The sequence below is a fragment of the Stegostoma tigrinum genome, chromosome 19 (genome assembly GCF_030684315.1).
Source record: "Stegostoma tigrinum isolate sSteTig4 chromosome 19, sSteTig4.hap1, whole genome shotgun sequence".
NCBI lineage: Eukaryota > Metazoa > Chordata > Chondrichthyes > Orectolobiformes > Stegostomatidae > Stegostoma > Stegostoma tigrinum.
This window is the reverse complement of record NC_081372.1, coordinates 42,886,359-42,909,549: the sequence shown is the minus strand read 5'-3', so window position 1 is coordinate 42,909,549 and position 23,191 is coordinate 42,886,359. Positions and strand designations below refer to the sequence as shown.

General features: G+C 38.6%; 1 protein-coding gene across 4 annotated transcripts in view; it reads right to left on the bottom strand.

The window, feature by feature from the left end:
• znf217 (zinc finger protein 217) overlaps positions 1 to 23,191 on the bottom strand; it is a 62,829-nt gene that overhangs the window by 24,674 nt on the left and 14,964 nt on the right. For 3 of the 4 annotated variants that reach the window (XM_048550142.2, XM_048550138.2, XM_048550140.2), the window contains one exon: positions 2,863 to 4,724. In XM_048550142.2, coding sequence (XP_048406099.1) covers positions 2,863 to 4,573 — 1,711 coding nt within the window. In that variant the 5' untranslated portion in view covers positions 4,574 to 4,724. Of the gene's footprint in view, positions 1 to 2,862; positions 4,725 to 16,876; positions 16,972 to 23,191 lie in introns of all 4 variants that reach the window. The other variant, XM_048550141.2, reaches the window with a different exon arrangement.

The following is a 23,191-nucleotide window of genomic DNA, read 5'->3' as shown; positions in this document are numbered from 1 at the left end:
AGTTTCACCAGTCATTATAAAATTGCAGTTTCAAGGCAGTTCCAACCTCAAACTGATTGAAATTAATTTCAGTTTGTTGTGTCAATAGAATAATGCCAAACAAGACATTTCTGGCATCTTTACAGTAAAGACGTCGAGAAGTTTCCAAGCATATCCAAATATAACACTATTCTCATGTAGGTGCAAGTGGCTGTTTTATTCATCATGGTCTTGTCATTTGCTTTCATACAAGTACTGTAAAACACATGGAAGCAATCATATTACGTGCAATTGACACTGTCACATGACCAAAATTAGCTACCAGCTTCAAATTTTTGGTGAAACAATTCATGGGATGCACAGCAGTTCAAACAGTCGCGCTTCAAATCAAGATGAAATTAGATTGTACTCTCACTAAATGAGATGATATCAGGCATGGCACATGGCCATATCCATGTACCTCCAGCAAGCCATGCTGGCAAGCCCTTCAACATGCATCTTGCAACTAGTCAGGTGGCAGTGGGTAGTCCTGAAAAAATTATCCGGATATTTACCACAGATATTCTACGCCCAAGTTATCAGGGGGGAGAGTAAATTCCAAAGTCCTTGCAAAAATGACCTGAGTAATTTATATTGCAAAACTGACCAACACCCAGTGACTGCAACACAAGCTGCATACCAAATTTCTGCACATTTCAATAATGTCAACATCCAGCCCAAATTAACCATGCTGTTGAATGGTAGACATATGAGAAGAGGCAAAATAGCACATGCAGCTGACACTGCTTAAAGGCTGTGGTGCATAACTGAATCTCACTTGAGGAACATTAAAAAGTGGCACAATGTAGAAACAGGATTCAGGACTTTGTGATTTATTTAATAGTACTTTGAGGAAACAATAGAAAATTGAAAGTTATCATGTATGCAGAAGCCAGGATTCACCCAGGATACAGCAGAAAATGATAATCATGAAGGTTGATGCAAAAATCTAGTCCCAATGGCCTGGATGTGGTCCCAAAATAGATCAGTCTTACACCATTGGTCAAGGTCAGCAAATGTATTTTCAAATGTTGTTATACCAGCACCATTAGCCTCGGTCATTGTTCAATTCACCATTTCTTCACTCTCCCCACAAACAACCCCTTATAACACACACGGGCGTCACTATACACTCACTCACACCACAGCCAGCCACATCACCCAAATACAATACACCACACTCACTAACAAACTTTCTCCTCTCTTGCAGGGAAAACTGGTGCAGAAGGAAAAAACCCAAGGGAGACGGTATGTCTTCACATCTTACACTCATGAAGACTATGCTGGCCATTATTGGATCCACAGAGATGTTCCCCATAAGCGTGCAAGTGTCAAAAAAAAAATTGGTGCAAACAAACTTCATGCCTATTACATTTTGCATATTAGTTTGCTCTTTGAAGTATTTTATTGACGCTACATTTTTCAGTTATTGCACCGAGAGAAACCCTTCACTAACTCACAACCAACTGCTCCATCGAGTCAAGTTTGTAACATGCATAGGATACAACTAGGGAACTCCAGTTTATTTCAAGTGCTGTTTTCATTGTATTTATCCCATACTTCAAAAGGCGTCAGAACATCATTACATTAGGCTTTTTGGTTTAGCTTTAAACAACAATAAAATTTTACTTAAAAGCTGCATAATTTAGCTACATTATGCCTCTTTTCAAAAAAAGCATAGTCAGACTGAGCTACTTGTGTAGTGAAAAGAAAAGCTGCTGCTTTTGCAAAATGTCATGTAAGCTGTTTTCCTTTCCTCATGACCCTATGGAAGAAATCTGTGCTCATTTGAATAATAACTTGTTCTAAACAATTCAAAAATCAGAAGTTCGCAACACCAAACATATTCATTACATAGTTGATCAAGTCCCACAAAGTGGATTTTAAATAAATGGTTTAGACCCTTCCTCATACATAGAGAAACCAATTGAAACTGTAATGGGATATACAAAATTTTTAAGCAAAGCTGGTTTTAATTACTATATAACCTCAAATAATGGTTGATTGCATGTAAAAGTTAATTACTGACATTGTCAAAAAAAAACCAACTCTGTACGTATCACCTGCTCGCTGAAGTCAAAAAAACTTTCTTGATGCAAACCTACTCATTCATGGATCCACAGAATACTACAAAAGCAGCTCACAATTCAAGAAAAATATTTGCCTGTTTATTTCATGTTACTTTGTTTGTGACAAGCCTGGCACCAGTCTCTCTGACCTGACAATTCTATTATAAGATAACAGGAGAGGGAGGATTTCAATGTCTCCAAAATGCTAAGTAAAAATTCACCCCTACTTCTAAAATTTAATCTTAGAAACTCAAATTTTTCATGAGGATGTGTGTTAATTATAAATGTTTAGAAGTTATATCAGTAAGCCAATAATATAAAAAGCATTTGAAATGAATAGCAGGGGATAATCAAAAACGGTCTAAGAATAACAATTTACTGAAGCCCTTTTAAATATTGCAGCACAATAATCTCTCCTCTTATTTAAAAACAATACAATTTAAGATTGTAGATAAAAATTAATGGTTACCGATTGGCCTTCAGGATATATTATTTACGGAGAACTCAATTACATTTTTACGAAGAGAAATATTTCTTTGGGATATAATTTTAGAATACAGAACAAGGAAAGATAACTCAATTTTGTGAACTGTTACTAAATATACCACAGCATCACCGAAAATTTTGGTTTTCTGAGTGAGATAACTTGTCAGAGGTTCGCACAGATTCTTATCCAAGGCTAAACAGAGAGAGACTCAACAGAGACCTTCAAATTTTGAAAAGTGAGAATTAGGAAATTTGAGAAAGCACCCCAATAAGTGTATAACCCTCTTACCTGATGAAAGTCCTTCTCCTAGTACTCCATCTTCTGATCCCTCTTCAGAGCCCTCCTCAGGTTTGTCCGTTTCTGGGTTATGGTCTTCAATCGTTTTAACGGAATCAGTGGATTGAGTGACAGCTTCACTGATATCAACCGAATTTGGAGGATTCTCTACACTTTTCCTGCCTTTCCTGTGTACTCTGGAGTGGAGCACTAATTGATGGTAGGTTCTAAAAATCTTACCACACATTGTACAGTTGGTCGGTTTGGTTTTATTCTGGGTCAATTTCGGGTCAATATCAACATCACCCAAAGTGGGTGGCCCACTCTGGCTTAAACTGCTGCTTTTGATTTTAGCCTTGTCAAGGGTCTCCACAGTAGCACCATGATGGCCTTTATCTGAGGTCCAATGTTCGCTGGAATCCTCTTTGTCCGAGGGCTCCTCTTCATTCTCAGAGTTGGCTATTTGCCCTGGATCTTTCACGTTCTCTCGGCCAACTGCCACTTTACCCTTGGTGGCCAGCTGCCAGGCCTGGTATGTATTAAAGGGATCAAGTTCGGGTATCCATTTTCCAAGTTTCACGGGTTTGCAATTTTGTGATAAGAGGGGACGCAGATGTAGCATTTGCAGGAATGCCTCCTGTGGTACCATAATTTCTTGATTTAAGGAATAATCATCCATTCTATCATCATCAGGCATGTCTTTGTTGTGAACTTTACTATGTTCCTTCAAGTTGTCTTTATTGGGAAAAAGAAATCCACAAACCATGCACATTTTATAAGGAGATACAACATTTCCAGAAAATGGTTCCTGCATAATGACATTGTTGATTGTCGCAGGACCCTCTGAATCTGGCTGAGATTTTCCCCTAGCTTTACTTGAATGCGTTCGCATGTGGTTTTTAAGAAACCAAGGCTCCTTAAAGCGTCGGCCGCACACGTTACAACCATAGATAAATGAATCCTTGTGTTTCCTCATGTGAGTTTCCAGACTCACAGCACTCTCACAAGACAGTCCACACACTTTACAGCTGAGTTCACCATCTTCACCTTCATCATGAATCTCCTGTTCTGGTGAACTTGCTGTAATGTGTGTCTCTACCATCGGACTCAAACCCTCCTCTACTCGGAGGACTGCAGGCTCACATAGTGTGGGCCTGTGCTGAATTACTACATGGTGACGGAGTTCTTCAGAGTGTTGAAAGCCTTTATTGCAAAACATACAAGGCAGAAGTGGAAGCTCTTCAGCATGAATTGCAGTATTTCCTTCCAAAGCGTCCAGGGTCAAAGCAACACCATTTATTGGCTTAACGTCAATCTCATTGATTTCAACATCATTCGGACAAATTCTATTAGACAGAGCATTTGGGATTTCAAAGCTTGTAGATAGAGTGGCCTTATTTCTTCCAGATTTTCTACCCTGCTGCAAATGGTCCACTTTGCGATTTTGAAGATGAATTTTTAAATTTGCTTTCTGGGAAATCCTACGATCACAAAATGGATGCTTTTCATTTGAATGCATGTGCATATGTTGAGTTAAAAGGCCATCAAAAGGAAAACACTGGTCACAAATTGAGCAATGGTGTTCCACAGACTTTTTTGGGTTTGAAAATTCATCAAGTGTTAAGTTCACATCATCTTTGACATCCTCAGATGTTTTTGTTATGGTGCTCTCAGTAGACTTCATCACAAATTCACGTGTGGGTTTATCAGTAAACCAAGGCATATGCTCTTCTTCAGATGATCTTTCTCGGAGATCTTGAAATTTTATTCTTAACACATTATTTGAGACAAATAAAGCTTTAGAATTTCAATTTCAATGTCAAAAGCTTGCTTTTCTTCTATTCTTGTACTTACAGATGCAGGGGTTTCAATTGCTGAAAGCAGAATACACAACATTCAAAGTAAGATTAAAATTGTCACCATTTAGCCCATTAATATTATACAGCAAAAAATACTTCAGTATTATGCTCTGGTGCTAAAAATAGTAATGAATAGAAAAACAGTTCCAATTCATAAAGACACTTAGCACAAACGTGTATAACTGCCTTACCCTGCAATGCAAATGTCAGGAACATAAAGAACAGTAAGAAATTGACAATCCAAAAAGGAAGTTGCTCTTTGACAGGCTGTTTTGAAAGCAGTCGAGTTTGAAACTGAGTTAACATTCATTTCTGTATGCGTTTGTTTCGCTAAAATTGGAGAGCTGGGTGTCTGTCCCTATTTTCCTTTTGACTCATCGGACTGCATTTTACACTCAAATAATGGTGAGCCTTAGTACGCACTGGCATTCAAGTGGAAATCCCACACATGCTTAGCTGCTCTAAGTTAAAACACGGTAATGAGAGTTCTGACGTCAGAGTTGCTATTATGCATGAGAATTCTCCATCCTGGTTGATGACTCCATCACTCTCCCAGGCAACAATCCAATTGTTGTACTCATTTCAGTTTTTCTGGCTAATCAAAGTTACGACTAGCTATTAACCAACCTAAAAATTTTCACAGTAAATATCCAGGGTGTCTCACATCTCTGGCACAAGATTCTGACCTTGAACGCAGTGGTTAGATTTCAAAAGGAGGGTCCTAGGCTGCAGAAAATCAGGCCTTTAGAGGTTAAAACTTTTTATGCAATTTCAGCAAATCATCAGGGGTCATGACTTTAAGGGGGTCCTGCGACACACCTTCCAGCTTGCATCCAATCTCAGAGACACAGGATCTGGGACAGGAATCCAACCCTTCAGGATTAAATGGTTGTTGGAGAATTTAAAAAGAAAATTCACTTCACTCCATCTTTCTCACTTGCTCTTTCACTTCTCTAGTGATATAAACATGTTTGATTTACACTATCTTGCTTAGATTCTGAATTGCGGATTTAAAATCTTCCATTTGACCCATTAAGTAGATGCATAGTTATCTGTCCTATTCAATTTTTCTTTTATTCTTGTACAAAACAAGGGCATCATTGACAAGGTCAGCACATCATCCTCTGGACAAATAGTTCCCTTAAAATGCCTGTGCTGGGCTACTTCACAGCCACTCTTTGAGAGGACTCTGAAGTCACATGTGGACCAGACCTTAAGATTTTCTTTCAAAAAAAGATATTTTTCATATTGAAAAAAATAAGCTGCTTCAATAAAGAACAATTGTTACGTGGTTACCATTCGTCCAGCTTTTAATTTCATTTGTTTATTTATATCAGATTTCCACATGGGATTTGAACAAGAATCCCCCAGTAATTTGGCGCTGTGGATTATTAATCCAATGACCTCATCCCCTTTGCCACTGCCTAACCCCTAACACCCTTGTATGATTAGAAATGGCGAAACCAACATTTAGTATGTACATGTAACTGAATACTCAACACTGACTGCAAAATCTGGGTCAACGTTTCACTGCTGGTTATTTGAAAAGACAAGACTCAGTTTCCAACTTCTCACCACACACAATAGCTGCACAAAACAAACTGTCACAATTGATTTGACCAGTGTGCAGGCGCTTTAAGAAAGAACACCGATCTTCACCAACTTTGCCACCTCCACATTACATACTTTCTTGAATCAACAGTCTCTGCCTTTCCATTCATCCCTCAACACATGGACAACAAAAAGATCACAAAAATCACCTGGGTCTTACAGGCAATGTCCAGCCATTTGCATTTCTCAAAACAAAGATATTGTTGCCACATGGTGGCACAGTATTAAAATTCTACAAAGTTCATCAGTTTGGATTTAACAGATTTTTGGCACTCTTTCTCCACAATATTTTTAACTCTCAACCTAATTGATCCAGTTTCTGTGAAATGGCTATTTTAGTAGCTCTTCTAAGTTTAAAAAATATCTTGTCACTGCCAAAATGCTATTAACTGTAGACAAAATAAAGTGATCAGGGAATTGGAAGTACCCTGGAGCAATAACAATCCATTTGATACAGTAAAGAGTAGACCAGAGAGGACAGAATTGCATACATTTTGGAGATACAAAGAAAAATCAGTTTCCTTCAGTAAAAAGGAGTTGTGACCATTCGCGATTACTGTTCGATTCAAATGGGCCATAAACAATGTGTCAAAATTATTTTGTTAGAAACAAATCTATTCATAGTAACAAAAAAGGTAGCTCAGTATCTACCTGTATTGTAGGGTTGGGCACTATAATTGTCGAATGATTCTTTCGCAATGATCATGACAGAAACAAGACTAACAACCACTTCCTTTAAGGGCTCACCCAGGAAGGAGTAAAAAAACCTTCTGTGCAGTTTACAACAGCACTTCTTGAGCTTGGAATTGCAAGCCTTTGACCCACCACTTGCCACAACATCCTTACAGCTGCTCATTTGATCTCTCTTCCAACGTTGGAAACTTTGCTCCCAGCAAAATCAATCTGCAGCCCAGTTATTCCTCAAACTGTACTACTCCGCCCATGCCCACTCAAGTCTAACAGGCTCAGATTTGAATATTTAACAGACAATACATGCATACATTTTCTGCTAAAACCACACAAGTCTAGAATGACACAGAACAAAGATAATAACTTGGCTCCCTTCCTCCCCACCAAGAATCACCTCAGAATTCCTCCTTCTGCTATTCTATCCTTGTTTCTAAGAATGCATTAAAAAAAGTGTTCATAAATTTCCTTTGTCACCATGAATGATAACTGTAGACCACTGGTTCCCTGATGAAATTATTTATTCTTTAGGAGCATTAGCAACAAATAGAAAAACACCAACTACTGGGATGTGAAAACTCATGGCAGCTGTGGCTTCACTGGTAGCACCCAAGCCTAAGGATCACAAGGTTTGAGGGTTAAAAATTCATACCAGGTCTCAAGTACAAAAACCAAAAATAGAAACTTCAATACAGCGCTGATGCACCGGGATGTATTATCGTTCTGACAAAAATGCTAAACCAAGGCTCTGTCTGCCTTATTAGGTGCATTAAAAACATTTTGTGGCACTGTTTTGAAGGAGAGCTTGGGAGTTCTCTCCAATATCCCAACCAATATTTATCTCAATTATCTTAAAACAGATCAAATCCTTACTGCACTGTTCATTGCAGATGTGTTTATTTTGAAAATAGTTGGCAGAATATGGGGATCATCAGTAGACCAAAGTTCGATACCCAACCCCAGTTGCTTGAGACTATGATGATAAATCCCCTTGATCTGCTGCAGTCCATATTGTATAGTTAATACAGCCAAAGTTAGGAAGGGGTTTCCAGGATTTTGACATAGTGACAAAAGAAACAGCAATCAAGTTCTTAGCCAGAGTAGGGCATGTGGCTTGGAGGGGAACTTGTAGGTGGCAACGTTCCCAGGCATCTGGTGCTCCTGCATCAGATGTAAAAGACACAAATTTGGAAGCTAACGTTCAAGGAGGTTTGACTAGCAACTAGAAGTGTAGATAGCACATACTGCTCCCTTTGCAAGTGCCGAAAGCTGTGGATGAGATGACAATCAAGCTGCTGTTTTGCCCTGGATGATAAAACAGCTTGTCATCATCGTCTTTGGAGCTGTATGTATCCAGACAAGTCACTGAACTCCTGTGTGCCTTTGAGTTGAAGGACAGGAACGGCAGAAAAAAAAATACAGGAGTAACAATTTCCAGCCAATGACCTGGTCTTGCAGCGACAATATCTATATAGCATTCAATTTCTGCTTCTGGCCAATGGTAACTCCTCCGGATATTGCTGTATGCCCCACAATCAACAGTAATGCCATTGAATTTCAAAAGGACAATGGCTAGATTCACTGTTGTTGAGATGTGACAACCATGACTTTACTTCAAAAGTATTTCCTATAAAGTAATTTTGAATATCCAGTCGTTGTGAAAGATGCTTTTGAGAAAAATGAAAGCCTTTAAATGTTGGTCAGAAATTTTGTAACCTAACCACATTTGATTACTCTAAGTTACAAAAAAAAACTTGTTTCTCCAGCTAACAAGGTGTAGAGCTGGATGAACACAGCTGGCCAAGCGACAAAGGAACAGGAAAGTTGATGTTTCGGGCCTAGGCCCTTCTTCATCCAGCTCAAACATTGTTATCTCATATTATCCAGCATCTGCAGTTCCTACTATCTCTGTTTCCCCAGTTGCTGTGGGGTTAAAATCAAAAGGGAAAAGCCAGAGTAAGATTTAAAAAGAAAACAAAACAATTTACAAGTTATCAGTTTCAAACGCTTTACACACTTCTGCCTGGAGAATGACGACAAATATTAGCCTGTCTAACTGTCATGATTTCAAGTTGATTAAAAGGAAATGTGTTAACATGCGAAAAACCATTTTAAGAGTTTACAAACTGTTGTAAATGCCAGCTTCACCATTAAAAACAAAAAACAGATTACTTTTCTTACCAGGTTTCCCAACTTTTAATCACATCAGCAATACAAAAATACTATACCCTGCAATTCAAGTAACACACAGGACAATAAGTCCCTAATGGTTAATTTTTTAAAATTCTATCAAGTTAACTTAGACAAATAACCCCCAAAAATATAGGTTATGACAATGCTGTCCATATGTCCAATTATACTTTAAAAATAAGAGAATAAAAGACAATTCAGATCTTTGATGGCGACAAACTGCGAGGACCAGAGTCTTCAGGACCCCAAGGAGTCTTAGCTGGAATATTTTCTTGCACTGCAAACTCGAGCTTCAAAAGTATTACACTTACAGCCCTCCCTACCCAGCTCTGCTAGAAACTCAGGCCAAGCGCACACAAACATGCATGTGTGCGTGCATGTATACATACACACACACACACACACGAGTACTTCTCTGTAGTGGAAATGTGACTACAGTAGAATCAAGAGAGAGGATGAGACAGAAAGACTGACTGTAGTAGTGTTTCTTTAATGACACATTATGGATTTATTTATGCTGGTACTTTTGGAAGCTGCTGCACACAAACTGCTTTGTATAGCAGGTGGTACTTGCAGTTGTGCCAAGTTTAATTACACAGCCCATTATTATTTTGTCGCAACATACTGGTACTGTACTTAAATAAGCCACTGTCCCACTGTTAAGTTGTACATTTTGTATTTGGTTTCAAGAAAAGAACACCTACGAAAATACCAAATAAGGATTTAGATTCAATCCCACTGTACAGTATCATTCCACTGCTAATCCAGAAATAAGCAAGCTTTTCCAGTAGCCTGAAAACTACTACAGAAAACACTGCCACGTATGGTCTTTAGAACACTGTCTAAAAGAGCTAAAAAACTCTAAAATCCCGTCAACAGGGTTTTCATTGGACGGCAATTGGTTCTCTTTCTTTTTAACCTGTATGTTGATAGGCATTTTTACACGGATATGAAAATTGAGAAATTTTGGAAGTGTTCAGGTCAGGCAGCAGCTGCGGAGAACAAGCGCTAAGATTTCAGATTGATGATCCTTCAGTGTGAAATGGTTTTAACTCTGCTTGGATCAGCACCGACATTGGAAATATTCAGTAGATCATGCAATATTTTCTGTTCTTATTTCAGATTTCCCATCTCCAGTGTTTTGCTTCCACTTTAATATGAATTGACATCTGCACTGAAGCATCAATCCCTTAATTTTGGAAGCCTTACAGTAACAATTTACTTTGAAGCGATTACAATTCAAAAATACTTGGAGTGATGGACAGTCATGCAATGAGCGACATAAATGCAAGTCTTTCTTCAAACCAAAAATTAATTGAATGCCTTAAAAGCCATTCTTAATTGCATTATTTGGGTGTGAGCATTTAATGCATTACTTATACTAACAAACACTAGAAATGCCCTGCAAGAACACTGGCTTTCTCCATCTTTAAACACCTATTTTACCATTAATATCTTGATATATGCACATGCTTTGATTGTACTGATTTGTAGTACATTCTGATTGGCACCAATTAAAAATGACAATATGAACTTGAGGAATATTTTCCAACGCTATTACGCTAAGTGACAGACAAACATTACCACTTTCCTTCATGTGAGAGAGACTTACAGTACTGTGCCTGAGCCGCAACTAAACCAATAAAGACTCACTGGAAAGACCCAGACTTGTTTCCAACAGGTAGGATTTCTAAATCAGACAAGCTTAGACTTCAGTTGCCACTAGCTGTGAAGAATCCACCTGTCAAAGACCAAATGTTATTTGAAAATACAACCTCCATGGTCAATTGTAAAAGCAGCCAAAACATCTTTTTGCAGCAATTACTACAGCTGGATAAGCAGAGTTTTGTTTACAATTTTGAAATCAGTAACTTTCAGCAGTGATGCACATTACAGGACAGCATTTTTCTAAAAATCTACAGGGAAGAAAACAAAAAAAAAACTTAAAGTATCCACATACTATAAATTGGGAAATTATTTTTGTATAAGCTCCAAGAACAAAAACGTTAATTTATAAATTAGAGAAGCGGTATTGACTGCACAATCTGTAACAATCTTACACAAGTGAAAGCATACACACAATGATCAGGGATGGGATTACTGCATTCTATTAACTAGTGCAATATCACTAACAAATACAAATTCATGTGAAACACTGACCTACTTCATAAATGGTACAATAAAACTGCTTAGCAAGTTCCCAGTTTAAAGAGGGCTTTCTTTTGCCTATAGTGTAATATTGTCCATGGGGTTTGCTGGGAATCAGACATGGCAAATCACATTTTTGACAGATCAATAAAGATAGCTCCTGTACCAGAATATCAGACTTTTGTGAAAGACAAAATAAGTTTCCACATTTGAACGGCAATGATTAAAAGAAAATACATTTTACTTTTATTTGATGGTAAATGCGTGCAGTCAGAAAGTGTCACCGCAGGCATTCTTACGTCTAGTCATTTCTAATAGGGTGTTCCATCATTATGCAAAGTATTAACAATCAGAGAATCCCTAGTGTGTGGATGCATGCAATTATGCCCATCGGATCCACACCAATCCTCTGTAGAGTATTCCACCCAGACTCGCACCCAATCCCTGTAATCCAGCATTTCCTGAATAATCTACCTAGACACAACGGGTGGTCTGGCGTGGACAATCCACCTAACCTGCATAATTTTGGACTGTGGAAGTACCCGGAAGGAAGCCACGTAGACACGGGGAGAACGTGCAAACTCTACTCAGACAGTTGCCGAGGGTGGAATCGAACCCAGTCCCTAGCACTGAGCGGCAGCAGTGTTAGCCACTGAGCCACCATACTGCCCAAATAAATACCCTTAATTATCAATCTTGATGCCTCATATCCATTATATGTATAGTCAGTCAAATGGCAGTTTATCACTGGAGGTCAGGTATTTCAAAGAAAATGACAAGGTTTACTGCATTTCGTATCTATAGTGAACATGCGGTTTCAGACAAACAGCGCATTCCATAGGGCACATGAGAATTTGATTACAGGGATGGGAAGATTCCACCAACATTCTAGCCCAAAACTCCCATTTTGAATTTTAAGAATATGAAATGCATTAAAAACAATTCACCAGATTAAAGCTAGAGCAAATGGGAGAAGATAAAATGTTAAATTACCAAGAATCTACCAGTTTTATGGCTCAGGATAAGTTTCCTTACGTAAAACTTTTATTAAAGAAATTGAGTTATGGGAATGAATTCAAAATAATGAAATAAAATCAAGAAATGCACTAGTCTACACCAGCTAACTTCATGCACAGAGGTTTACAGAAACCAAATGAGAAGTTCAAAAAATTGTGTGGAGTGCAAAACAAAAATCCAAATGTAATCTTTAAAACTGAAAACAAAAGGTATATTAGTTAGATTGACCACACCCTTATATACTTACTAAGCAGCGGTTGAACTGTATAATTATTGCACTCATACCAAGTGATAAGGTTCTACATTGAAGCATTAATCACTCAAAATGAGTTTTGCTGGAAAGGGCACGCTGTTTGTATGATGGACTCCAGGGTCCCCTGCAACTCCTCCACTTAGCAACTCTGCTACCAAGGAAGAATTGTGTAAACAATGAACATTCCTAAGAGTTGTCTTCAAAAACCAATCCTAAGGAAAAATAAAAAAGTCACACCACTCTTTCCCCCCAAACTCCTCAATGCAGCCAATGAAAAAGGGTCACTCTGGGTAGGCTGCAAAAATTCTACATGTTAAAGGCATAAAGAAGAATTCGGAGAAAGTCAGAAAATGGCACCGAGATTGAGGATGAGCCACGATCCTACTAAATGGCACAGCAGGCTCAATGGCCTACTCTTGTAGCAACTTCCTATGATGCGATGAAAGCACTGAATATGGCTGTGTTGGGAACATGCAGATGCATCAAAAGGACTACACAAAATTTCCAAACAAATATCAGAACTATTGACCCTTCAAGTATCATTGATGGTGCAGAGGCTGGAAACCATATATTGAGATGGCTTATCAAACCAACCTAGTAGCAAGTTACCCTCAATTCAGGAGGGACGTTTTCTTATTGTACATCCCTAATTGCCCTGGACAAGATGGTGTTGACAAGTTGGCTTCTTGAACCACTGCGGTTATGTCTGTCATAGCTCAACTTGCCATTTCAGTGGGCAGTTTTCTCAACCACTGCGTGCGCATCTGGAATTAGGCAGAGGCACCTGAACAAGTAAGGATGGCAGACCACCATCCCTAAAGGGCATCAGTGAACCAGAAAACTTCTAAAAATGGTTACAAATGCATTGTTAGACTGCATTTTGTATTTTTAAAATAATAATTTGAATTCAAATTTCACAATCTGACATGATGGAATTCAAAGTCACGTCCTCAACATTAGCCTAGGGCCCTGCATTACTGGTCCAGTGAAATCACCATTGAAGTGCATCCTTCTCTCTAACTGTCTAAAAGGATTTGTTCAACCGTTATTAATTAAACATGGTACACAAGTTTTCCCAACTGCAGTTAAATTAGAAATAAACTCGAACAGCTTTGCTAGGTTTTCCTAATGATATATGTGAACACTCAAATAATTCCAAATGTGGTTTGCAGAGACATCCATTTTCAATTATTTTTAACAATTAAAACTAGCTAGACAATCTAATGAAATGCTAATTGTCTTATAAAACTGCTTAAACATAATCTCATTAAAGGGAAGAGAGTCTGTTAGCTCAGATGGCTGGATGGTTTGTTTTTAATGCAGTGATACTGACGGCATGGGTTCAATTCCTGAACCATTTGAGGCTCAGTGTGAAGCAAATTCAATGAAACTGGCTCTTCTGTTTTCTCAATCAAAACGCTGTCTATTGAACAAACTTGTGTCTTTGGTGCCTCTTGTAATGGTTTTGAGAGTTTGCTATGCCCTATACCTTTGGTTCTTGAAATACCATTCCGTCAACTTGCCTCTTCACCTGAGGCATGGTGAGCCTCAGACTTAGGAGAAGGCTTATGGTCCACGAGGAAAATGGAAGCTTTAATTAAGTGATTAACATTTCAGTAACTGGGAAGAACAGCATGACTGACCATTTAATTTATGGTGTTACTGTCAACATGAAAATATGGTGAATGTCAAAGTGACTAGAACAAGCACTTTCCAGAATGATAGCAGGAGATTCAAAGGATCACAAAGAGAACCAAATCTCTAGTTCACTGCTCTAATGATAAAGTACCAAAGCTCAGTGCAGAAAATGACACACCACTATATTTGCCTGCTTGTACAGCTCTCTCAATATGAAAGCCAAACTTGGATTCTGTTCCTCTTTCCATTTCTGCAAAAGTAAGTATCTATTTATAACGTTCAATAACATGGCTGCAGTCTAATTGATAATTTGCAGAATGTCACCGAAAGATTGTGTTAGACATTTCTACCCAACTTTACTGTTGAAGCTGAAGAAGCACCAAAATTATTCCCCAGGCCTTAAGGTCTGATGATCGTTGAAACATTAGTGACACAGATTTAATAGAAACATTTTTGGATATCGTGCAGGGATACATTATACTCAAGAATTGCCTTTTCTTTAGTTTTCATTGGTCTTCACAATATCTTGGTCCATGGAAACTTAAATGTTCACTTCCAAGACACAAGTGGAATTACAGTGAAACAGAACTCTATCTTCATCTCACTTCCATAGTCATGCCTTACCTGGGGCTACTGCATTGATAATGGAAACTAAAGAATTTTTCCAGCATCTACCATGGGATGTAGGAATGGTACTGCATTATGTACAACTTTGTGGTTTTCTAGTTGAGTTTTCCAGACGATAACAATGCCTCACTTTCAGAGATAAACATTCTTGCTGTAAATTTACTTCCTCTTGGTTCTGGAATTTAATTCAGCTACAAATCTTTCTTTATTACACTGCTTTAGATCACCTCAAAACTACACCAATCTGTAAACACTGCTGTCAAGTTGAATAGAAGCTTCAAACAAATTCAAATCCAATACACTTCAATGCTCATAATGTCGCAAAAAAAAAGCTATAGCGGCCAGTCCGACTGGATTTTTAAAACAGTTCAGTTTATATCCCAGGGTATGATAGGAGCATTACAGCATTCACTGGAGACCATCATTTATCAGGTGCTCAGGACCTACAAGAAAACAGCAAGAATGGTGCCTGTTGCAGATCAACTTTGTATCGAACATATACAGAAAGAAAAACTTTCCATCACAGATTAGGAAAACATGCCTTAAAACAGCTTCTACTGAGGAAGATACCTTGTGCCCCTTATTTAGGAATTTCCATGTGAAAAGGAATCAGATGGAAATTAAATCAAATCAAATCATGGACTTAAAGTTCTCAAAATAGGTCCATGGGGATCAATGCAGCCCATATAAAAGCCCAAAAAAACCAACTTAGCCATTCACTATTTGTAAAAATAAGCATTTAGATGGTAAATTAGCCATTTAATATGGGTTAATGATCGATTTTTTGATTATACAGTCAAACATTTGTATGAAAGCCCTTTAAATCTGTTTGCAATCAACACTAGTTCATGAACAAAAGCCACTTCAAAAATAACTACTGGACAAGAAAGTGATTAGAATAAAGGCAAACACATTTGCTAGGAATTCAGGATGCTGACATTTATTGTCAAGTTCAAAAAAATGACTGACAACCCAAGTTCGAAGGCTATACAGGTCTTTGAATTCTGTTGGAAAACCAACTATTTTGTGCCACCAGATTCTATTAGAACAAATGAAATTATGGCTTTTATGCAAATGATATTGCTGGCATGCCCTCAAGTGGGAGAGTGCCAGTACTGCAGCAATAAAATTTTGAATTGTTCTATTGGTATAGTTTTTTGCACCAAATTTGAATGAGCTAACACTATATAATGTATAATTGAAAAGTGAACCAAATCTTCAATTCCACACCATGACAGCATCTGTAATGTAGCAGTGGTTCACATCAGGGATACCAGAGTGTCCGTATGGGCAACATTAGCAACTATTTTCATGGAACAGCCAGCCATTCTGCCCACAGCAACACGGTTTTCTCCATGCAGGGTATTCTAAATTACAAATGGAGCATAGAAGGAGGACGGTTGTAGTTTTGGCAGGTGGGCGGGGGGGGGGGGGGGGCGGTGGTGAGGATGGCAGACAGCTGAGAGAAAGGCAGGGAGGTAGAAGAAACAAGAAAAAAAGATCACTTTAGATTTCAAATATAACTCACAAGAGCACCCGCTGGTTTCATATATTTGTAAGCTGGTTCAGTTGAAAGGCAGAGAAACAATCAATTTATCATCTTTAAATTATTCATATATGGGCATCGCTGACTATGCCAGCATTTTATGCCGACCTTAACTGCTCTTGAGGCATTCTGTGAAGTGTAGGGGCTACCACAGAAGACATTGAATGAGAGTGATAATTTTTATTTAAATAGTTGCTTGCAAGTAAAATACCTCAACACCTTCTTATTCAAAACAGTGCACTTTCCTCAGTTACACAACAATTGTTTCATAGATCTGATTATCAAGCTGAGCATTTACACTGTTCATGAAAGAGTGTACAAAAATACACTTGTATTCGTTTCAGAGGCAGCCAATCAACTGATAATTTGATGATTCTAAACAGTAAGCATAATTATCTTAAGACTCTTATTTAAGCATCAAAAGTATACAACCAACTTATAATTACTTACATTGTGGGAGAATTCTGTTTGAGAACCAAAGTGCTTGAATTGACAGTTTCTATTACATCAAGTGCACATAGAAGATTATGGTTCTAGCTGTGTACCTGAAAAGTACAGCTAAGTGAAATCACATTCTCCCAAATAAAAAGTACAAAAGCTTAGTCTGTTTCTGAACAAACCACAAAAATAATTTTAAAATTATCCCTGTAAATTTAAATACTTTACAACAATACATCCCAATTAGCTAATAAAATGAAAATACCAAAAAAACAAACTGTATGGCAACATTCTACCTGTCTCCCTCTTGTTGTCAAGTCAACAGCTCCTGTTGCCTCTCACCACTCATGTTTACAGTCTCATAGTGAAGGTTCAGAAGAGGGAACCAGCAAAGGGAAGATTCACCAAAACCAACTCTCAACAGAGGGCGAGTCAGGGAATAGGTGATGTGTACATCAGAGGATTGACAGCGAATGAAGCTCCTTTGTTCACAGAGGGAGGGAAGGAGAGAGAAAGCAGGAAACTACAGGCACATGGCTTTGCATTTATTGTAGGAAAATCATTAAAAGCCAAAGACATTATAGGAGGACATTTGGAAAAGCTCAAGGTTACCACGAAGAGTCAACATGGTTTCAAAGAAAAAATATATTGACAATTTGTTTCAGGGATAGTAAGAACTGCAGATGCTGGAGAATCTGAGATAAAAAGGCGTAGAGCTGGATGAACACAGCAGGCCAAGCAGCACCAGAGCAGGAAAGCTGATGTTTTGGGCATTGAGCCTCTAGGCCCAAAACATCAGCCTTCCTGGTCCTCTGATGCTGCGTGCCCTGCTGTGTTCATCCAGCTCTACACCTTGTTTGAAGATGTGCTGTTGAAGAAAAACCAGTGGTGAGACAGACAGTCGTTGAACTTCGAGAATGCATGTAACATAGCTCAACAGAGATTGCAGAAAAGAAGCTCATGGAATAGGGGCAATATGTTGGCATGAATAGAAGATAAGGTAGTAATGAAAAGTAAAGTGTAGGCGTACATACGTATAGTTGCAAAAACAAAAACAAAATCACTGGAAAATCTCATGTCTGGCAACATCTGTGGAGAGAAAGCAGAGTTACCATTTCAGGTCCAGTGGCCTTTTCTCAGAACTGATGGTAGCTCAGAAAGGGATGTTTTTTTATGTAGAATTGTGGGCGTGGGGTAAACCAGGAAAGATGAAGAGAAGGAATAAACAAATGGTACCAAGAGAGCGAAAAAAAAACAAAGAAGTGTGGATAAGGACCACCCTAGGACAACATGCAGCTGCTAACAGGGACTATTCGTAGCTGACAATGGGTAGTGTGTGGTAGCAGCCATCTTGGAGATGACAAGAGTGTATGGGGGTGGGGGAAAAGGTGCACAAGCCCTAAAATTGTTTAACGCGATATTAAGCCTAGAAGGCTGCAGAAAGTAAAGATGCTGTTCTTCCAGTCTGCACTGCTTCGCTGAAGCACTGCAGCAAGTCTGAGACAGAGGTGTTGTCAGGAAACAGGGTGGTGTTTTGAAATGGCTCCTCCCCCAACCCCAACTTCTGCATAATCCGTTTTTCCCCTAGTTCCCATCAGTTCTGAAGGAGGATCACTGGGCCCAAAACATCAACTCTGCTTTCATTCCATAGATGCTGCAAGACCTGCTGAGGTTTTCCAGCAAAAATTTCAAGCGTCCGCAATTCTTTCAGTTTTTTTGTATGACAGTTAAAATTTTAAGACAGTGCAAGGCATGAATAAAATTGCAAGTTAAAATGTGGACATAAACCGAGGTTCCAAAGCAATATAAATAGGTTAAGTGAGTGGGTAAAGATGTGGCAAATGGAGCATACTGTAGGGAAAATGTGAAAGTATCTTTTTATTTTAAATTCTTGCTAATAATCAAAATGGAGAGAGATTGCAGAGCTGAGACACAGAACAATATGGGTGACCTAGTGCATGAATCATAGGTTACAATGCAAGTAAAGTAAATAACGTCTGTGAAAAACAAATTGAATGCACCAGTAGGAATTATTCTTCAACGATACAAGGCATTGATGAGATCAAATTTGGAATAGAATATACAATATTGGTGTCCTTACAGAAAGGATGAATACATGGGATGTATTTGGAAGGTTTACTCAGCTTAATTCTTGGAATGGGTAAGTTGTCTCAGGAGGAAAGATTGGACTGTTTAGGCTTCTATATGTTGGATATATGACTGAAATAGAAGATGCTACGAGCACATGAACGGATGTGCAAGTAGAAAAGATGTTTTCTTTTGAGAGACATTCTAGAACTCCATTCAGTTCCAAAATGATGGATTACCCATTTAAAACAAATGAGGCCAATTCTTTTCCCCTCCTTAGACAAACTTTGGAACTCTTCCAAAAGAAAAGTGGAAGAAGAGAGGTAGCTAGCTTATTGATAAAAGGGAGAAAGGCTACCAGGGATATCAGATCTGCCATTAATTAATGGCAGACTGATTTGAAGGGCAGAGTGAACTAATTCTATCCCTATGTGACAGTGAGTTAGTGAAAAGTAAGGTCACTCCAAAAATGGTGCCGCCCTACCAGCATAAAACAAATTTTAAAAATTAAGCACATGACATTAAAGAATAGAGGCCATATTAATTGACAAACACAAAAGGAAATAACAAACTGAGTCAATGTTAAATGGAGGCTTGCTGCACTTGCCAAACATGCTCACATTTCAGAAAAAAATGCAGGCAATAGACAATCAAGTTTCAACAATCATACAGTCACACCTGTTTATAGCACAGATGATGTTTATATCCATATTTTTATGGAATCATTCAATATCAATTCCCATCTTTTGAAAAAGAGCAAGGGTCAGAAAATGTTAATGCAAAAGTGTGCCTTAAGCAACTCCAATATAATGTAATATACACTTGGTGCAGGGAACACCTTTGGACATTGAAGGATTAAGACCTAACATTGAAATCTTTCTCACACACAGTCTTAATAACTATATCTATCAAACCAATGTAATTTGTACCACACTGATTGTACCTGGTTTCACACTACCATACTAGAGCATGCAGGCCGTGTAGTTCCGAACCAAGAACAATGGAAGAAGAAAATCTATTAACTGTAACTTTTACCTGAATTGTGGTCAGGATCTATCAGAAAATGTCACGTAGCTTACATTTTTTTTGAGAAAGTATGACAAATTTTCCCTTTAAATGTTTAATAGTCCTGGCCTCAAATACTCCATTTACTTTTAGTTTTTACCCTGAGCTTTCCTACGAATTAGTATTATTTTGTCAAATTCCAACACGGTTTGTTCCCAGCACTCATGCAAATCAGAAATTAAAATGCTGCTGGATTCTGTTTGACATAAACAGGATCCTCTTTCTAAATAAAGAAAAACAGGTTTTCCTGGCAGCTTTAGAAACCAAGGAAGTTTATGCTGACGTTGCTACCAGCTGTGACACTCTTATACCAGAGACCAGTGACATCAGCAGCTCCTTAGAAAAATCAGTTGTTTTTAAATATTTACAAGTGGTTGACAGCGTAATTGCTTCAAGCTTTATCAGTCATTTACCTAGCTATATTAAATAGATGTAAAACCACACTCTAGAATTTAAAATTGACAGCTCATCCAAAACCCTTTGACTTTTATTACTAGTGAACATAACTTCCCTCTGCAAAGTAATCAATCAATCTTTTTGTCAAAATGACAGACTTGCATTAAAAAAACCCAAAATGAAATGCGAACAAGGGTGTGGTGAGGTTTCAGGTGATAGATGGGATTTAAAAGCTTTGCATACAAAATGTTTGTACCAATAAGATCTTATGGGATGTCCTCAGTAAACAAATTGAGGTGATAAAACTCAAATGGGTTCAAGTATCTTTTTCTTAGAAATGCTTTCTGAAATTAGTTGTAAATTCTAATTCAGAGAAAGTTGCAGTGCCTCAGTATTCAATTGCTTCAACAGATTAGCTTACAAAAGACTCTTCTCCCTCTGGAGGAGTTAAGGTGGGGAATTGGGCAAGTTAGCCCTGGAGAAATAATCAACCCCTTTTTGCCACCTCGCCAATTAGTTTCTGGGTGAGAAATCCTCAATGGAACTCCTCAATACACCAACTAAGATCTTTAAGCGATCAGCCAACAGCCATCTCGGGAATCAATTCACCACATTCCCGATTATCTGCCTTCTCGCAGTCGAGAGAGGTAGCAGTTAGGTAACCATTAAGACTTAGCTGCCAGGTTTGGGGTGCATTTCCGTATAGATCAACATAGGGCTAATTATCCTGTGAAAGCCAATACCCTGCCCTTGCCTCCAAGCAACGCATCCCTCTGAATATCCTTTTCCTCAACTTTCACTTCATGATAAGAAGGACAAACTTACCTTGTCACCACTGCATTCTCAGGTCTAGCCATTAACTGACTGTGTTTAGGACCCAGAAGTTACAGGCCTCCAATTGGTATACGAACTTGCCAGAAACCTCAAGCCAGTGCAGAGACCTGCGATAAACTCACTAATCACTCCTCAAGCTTATTGGAACTCAGTTGATTTCCCCTCAACATTTAATCCCTGAAAAGGCAAAAATCATGGCCATATAGAGTCAGAGAGCGACAGCACAGAAAAATACCCTTTGGCCGCTCTGTCCAAGCCAGTCAAAATCAACCACCCAGCTATTCCAAAAAGCAAGAACTGCAGATCCTGCATTCAGAGACAACAGCGTGGAGCAGGAAAAGTGATGTTTCAGGTCAGGGCCCTTTTTAAAGGGAGGAGGGTCCCTATCTGAAACATCAACTTTCCTATTCCTCTGATGCTGCCTGACCTGCTGTGTTCCTGCAGCTCCACCTGTGTACCCAACTATTCTAACCCTATTTTCCAGCACTTGGCCTATAGACCTGAATGCTTTGGCAATGCAAGGGCACATCTAAATCTTAGTTAAGTGTTAAGACTGGTTTCTGCCTCTAGCACCCTTACAGGCATTGAGTTTGCAGATTCCCATCACCTTAAGTGAAAAGTTTCTTCATTTCTCTAAGGCTTCTGCCCCGGTCATTGATCAAGGGGAAAAGGTTTCTTCGCGTCTACCAGTTCCATTGTGCTCAACTTTTGTTCATCTCAATCACGTCCCCCTCAGTCTCTGCTGCTCTAAAGAAACAAGTGCAATCTGTCCAATCTCAGTAATTTCCTGCATCGTATTGCACACAAACGACATCATAATGTAAATTTGTTTCACACTTTTTCCCATACCACTTCCCCTCCGCACTGATTTTGGCATTTAATAAACTATCCATTAGACTAGTGGATTAAAAAAAAGTAAACTTGCCATAGTCTTACCAGACTGTAGGGCTGTCCTTTCATGAGGGAGATAGGCACAGGCAGAGGCAATTAGTGGATACTTAACATGGAGGTCACCACATCTCAGCCAAAGGGAGAGGCTAGAAGCGTAAACTCTGGAGGGTAACCTCAGCCAGAAATTGAACCCACTCTGTTCACATTCCTCTGCACTGCAAACCAGCTATCCAGCCAACCACTGCCTGTCTATGGAGGAAACATCAATCCTCTCGCATGTGGATTCCTCAACAGAACTGAACTGTCCACACATCAAACATGTCCACTCAGGAATGGATTATACTTCAGAGGGACATCAATTTTCTGATTCTAAAAATTGCTAACCTATTTCTGCTTTGCAACTGAAAACATCCGCATTATATTTACATTTACTTTCATGCAAGGGATCACCAAAAGACTTTCCACAATCAGATGAACCACCTACTGTCTAAATACCTTGGTTAGTTGCATGATAAGTGGACACCATTGTAGTGCAAGAAACATAAGCAACCTGGCTGTATGTAAATATCATAAAGGATATCGGCATGTACAGCAAGTAGAAGCAACTGATAAAACAGACAAAGTTTAGACATTTTGAAGATTAGATTAATGAGTGCCGAACATAACCCACTTTTCACGTATGCAGCAGTCTCAACTAGAACGAACAAGTACGACTTTTAGAAAGGGCTGTCACATCATAAGGCCGTATTGTGCTTCTAATGGTTGGATATTACACAGATGAGTCACAGGCCAGATCTTTCAGGTGAAGGGTAATGCTACATGGGAAGCAACATATAATCCTGAACCAACAAGAGGTTTTTATTCAACAGGACAGCAAGACAGCTTTGTACAAATGAAAAGTACACTAATGCAGAACGTGAAAAGGAACAATGTAAGCCTGTGCAGGACATGCAGGATCAGTAAAATGAAAATGCATATGCTGGGCCATCAATCTTAAAAAAAAAATTAAATGAAACAGACAAGATGAAAATGAATCTGGGACTTAAACAGACT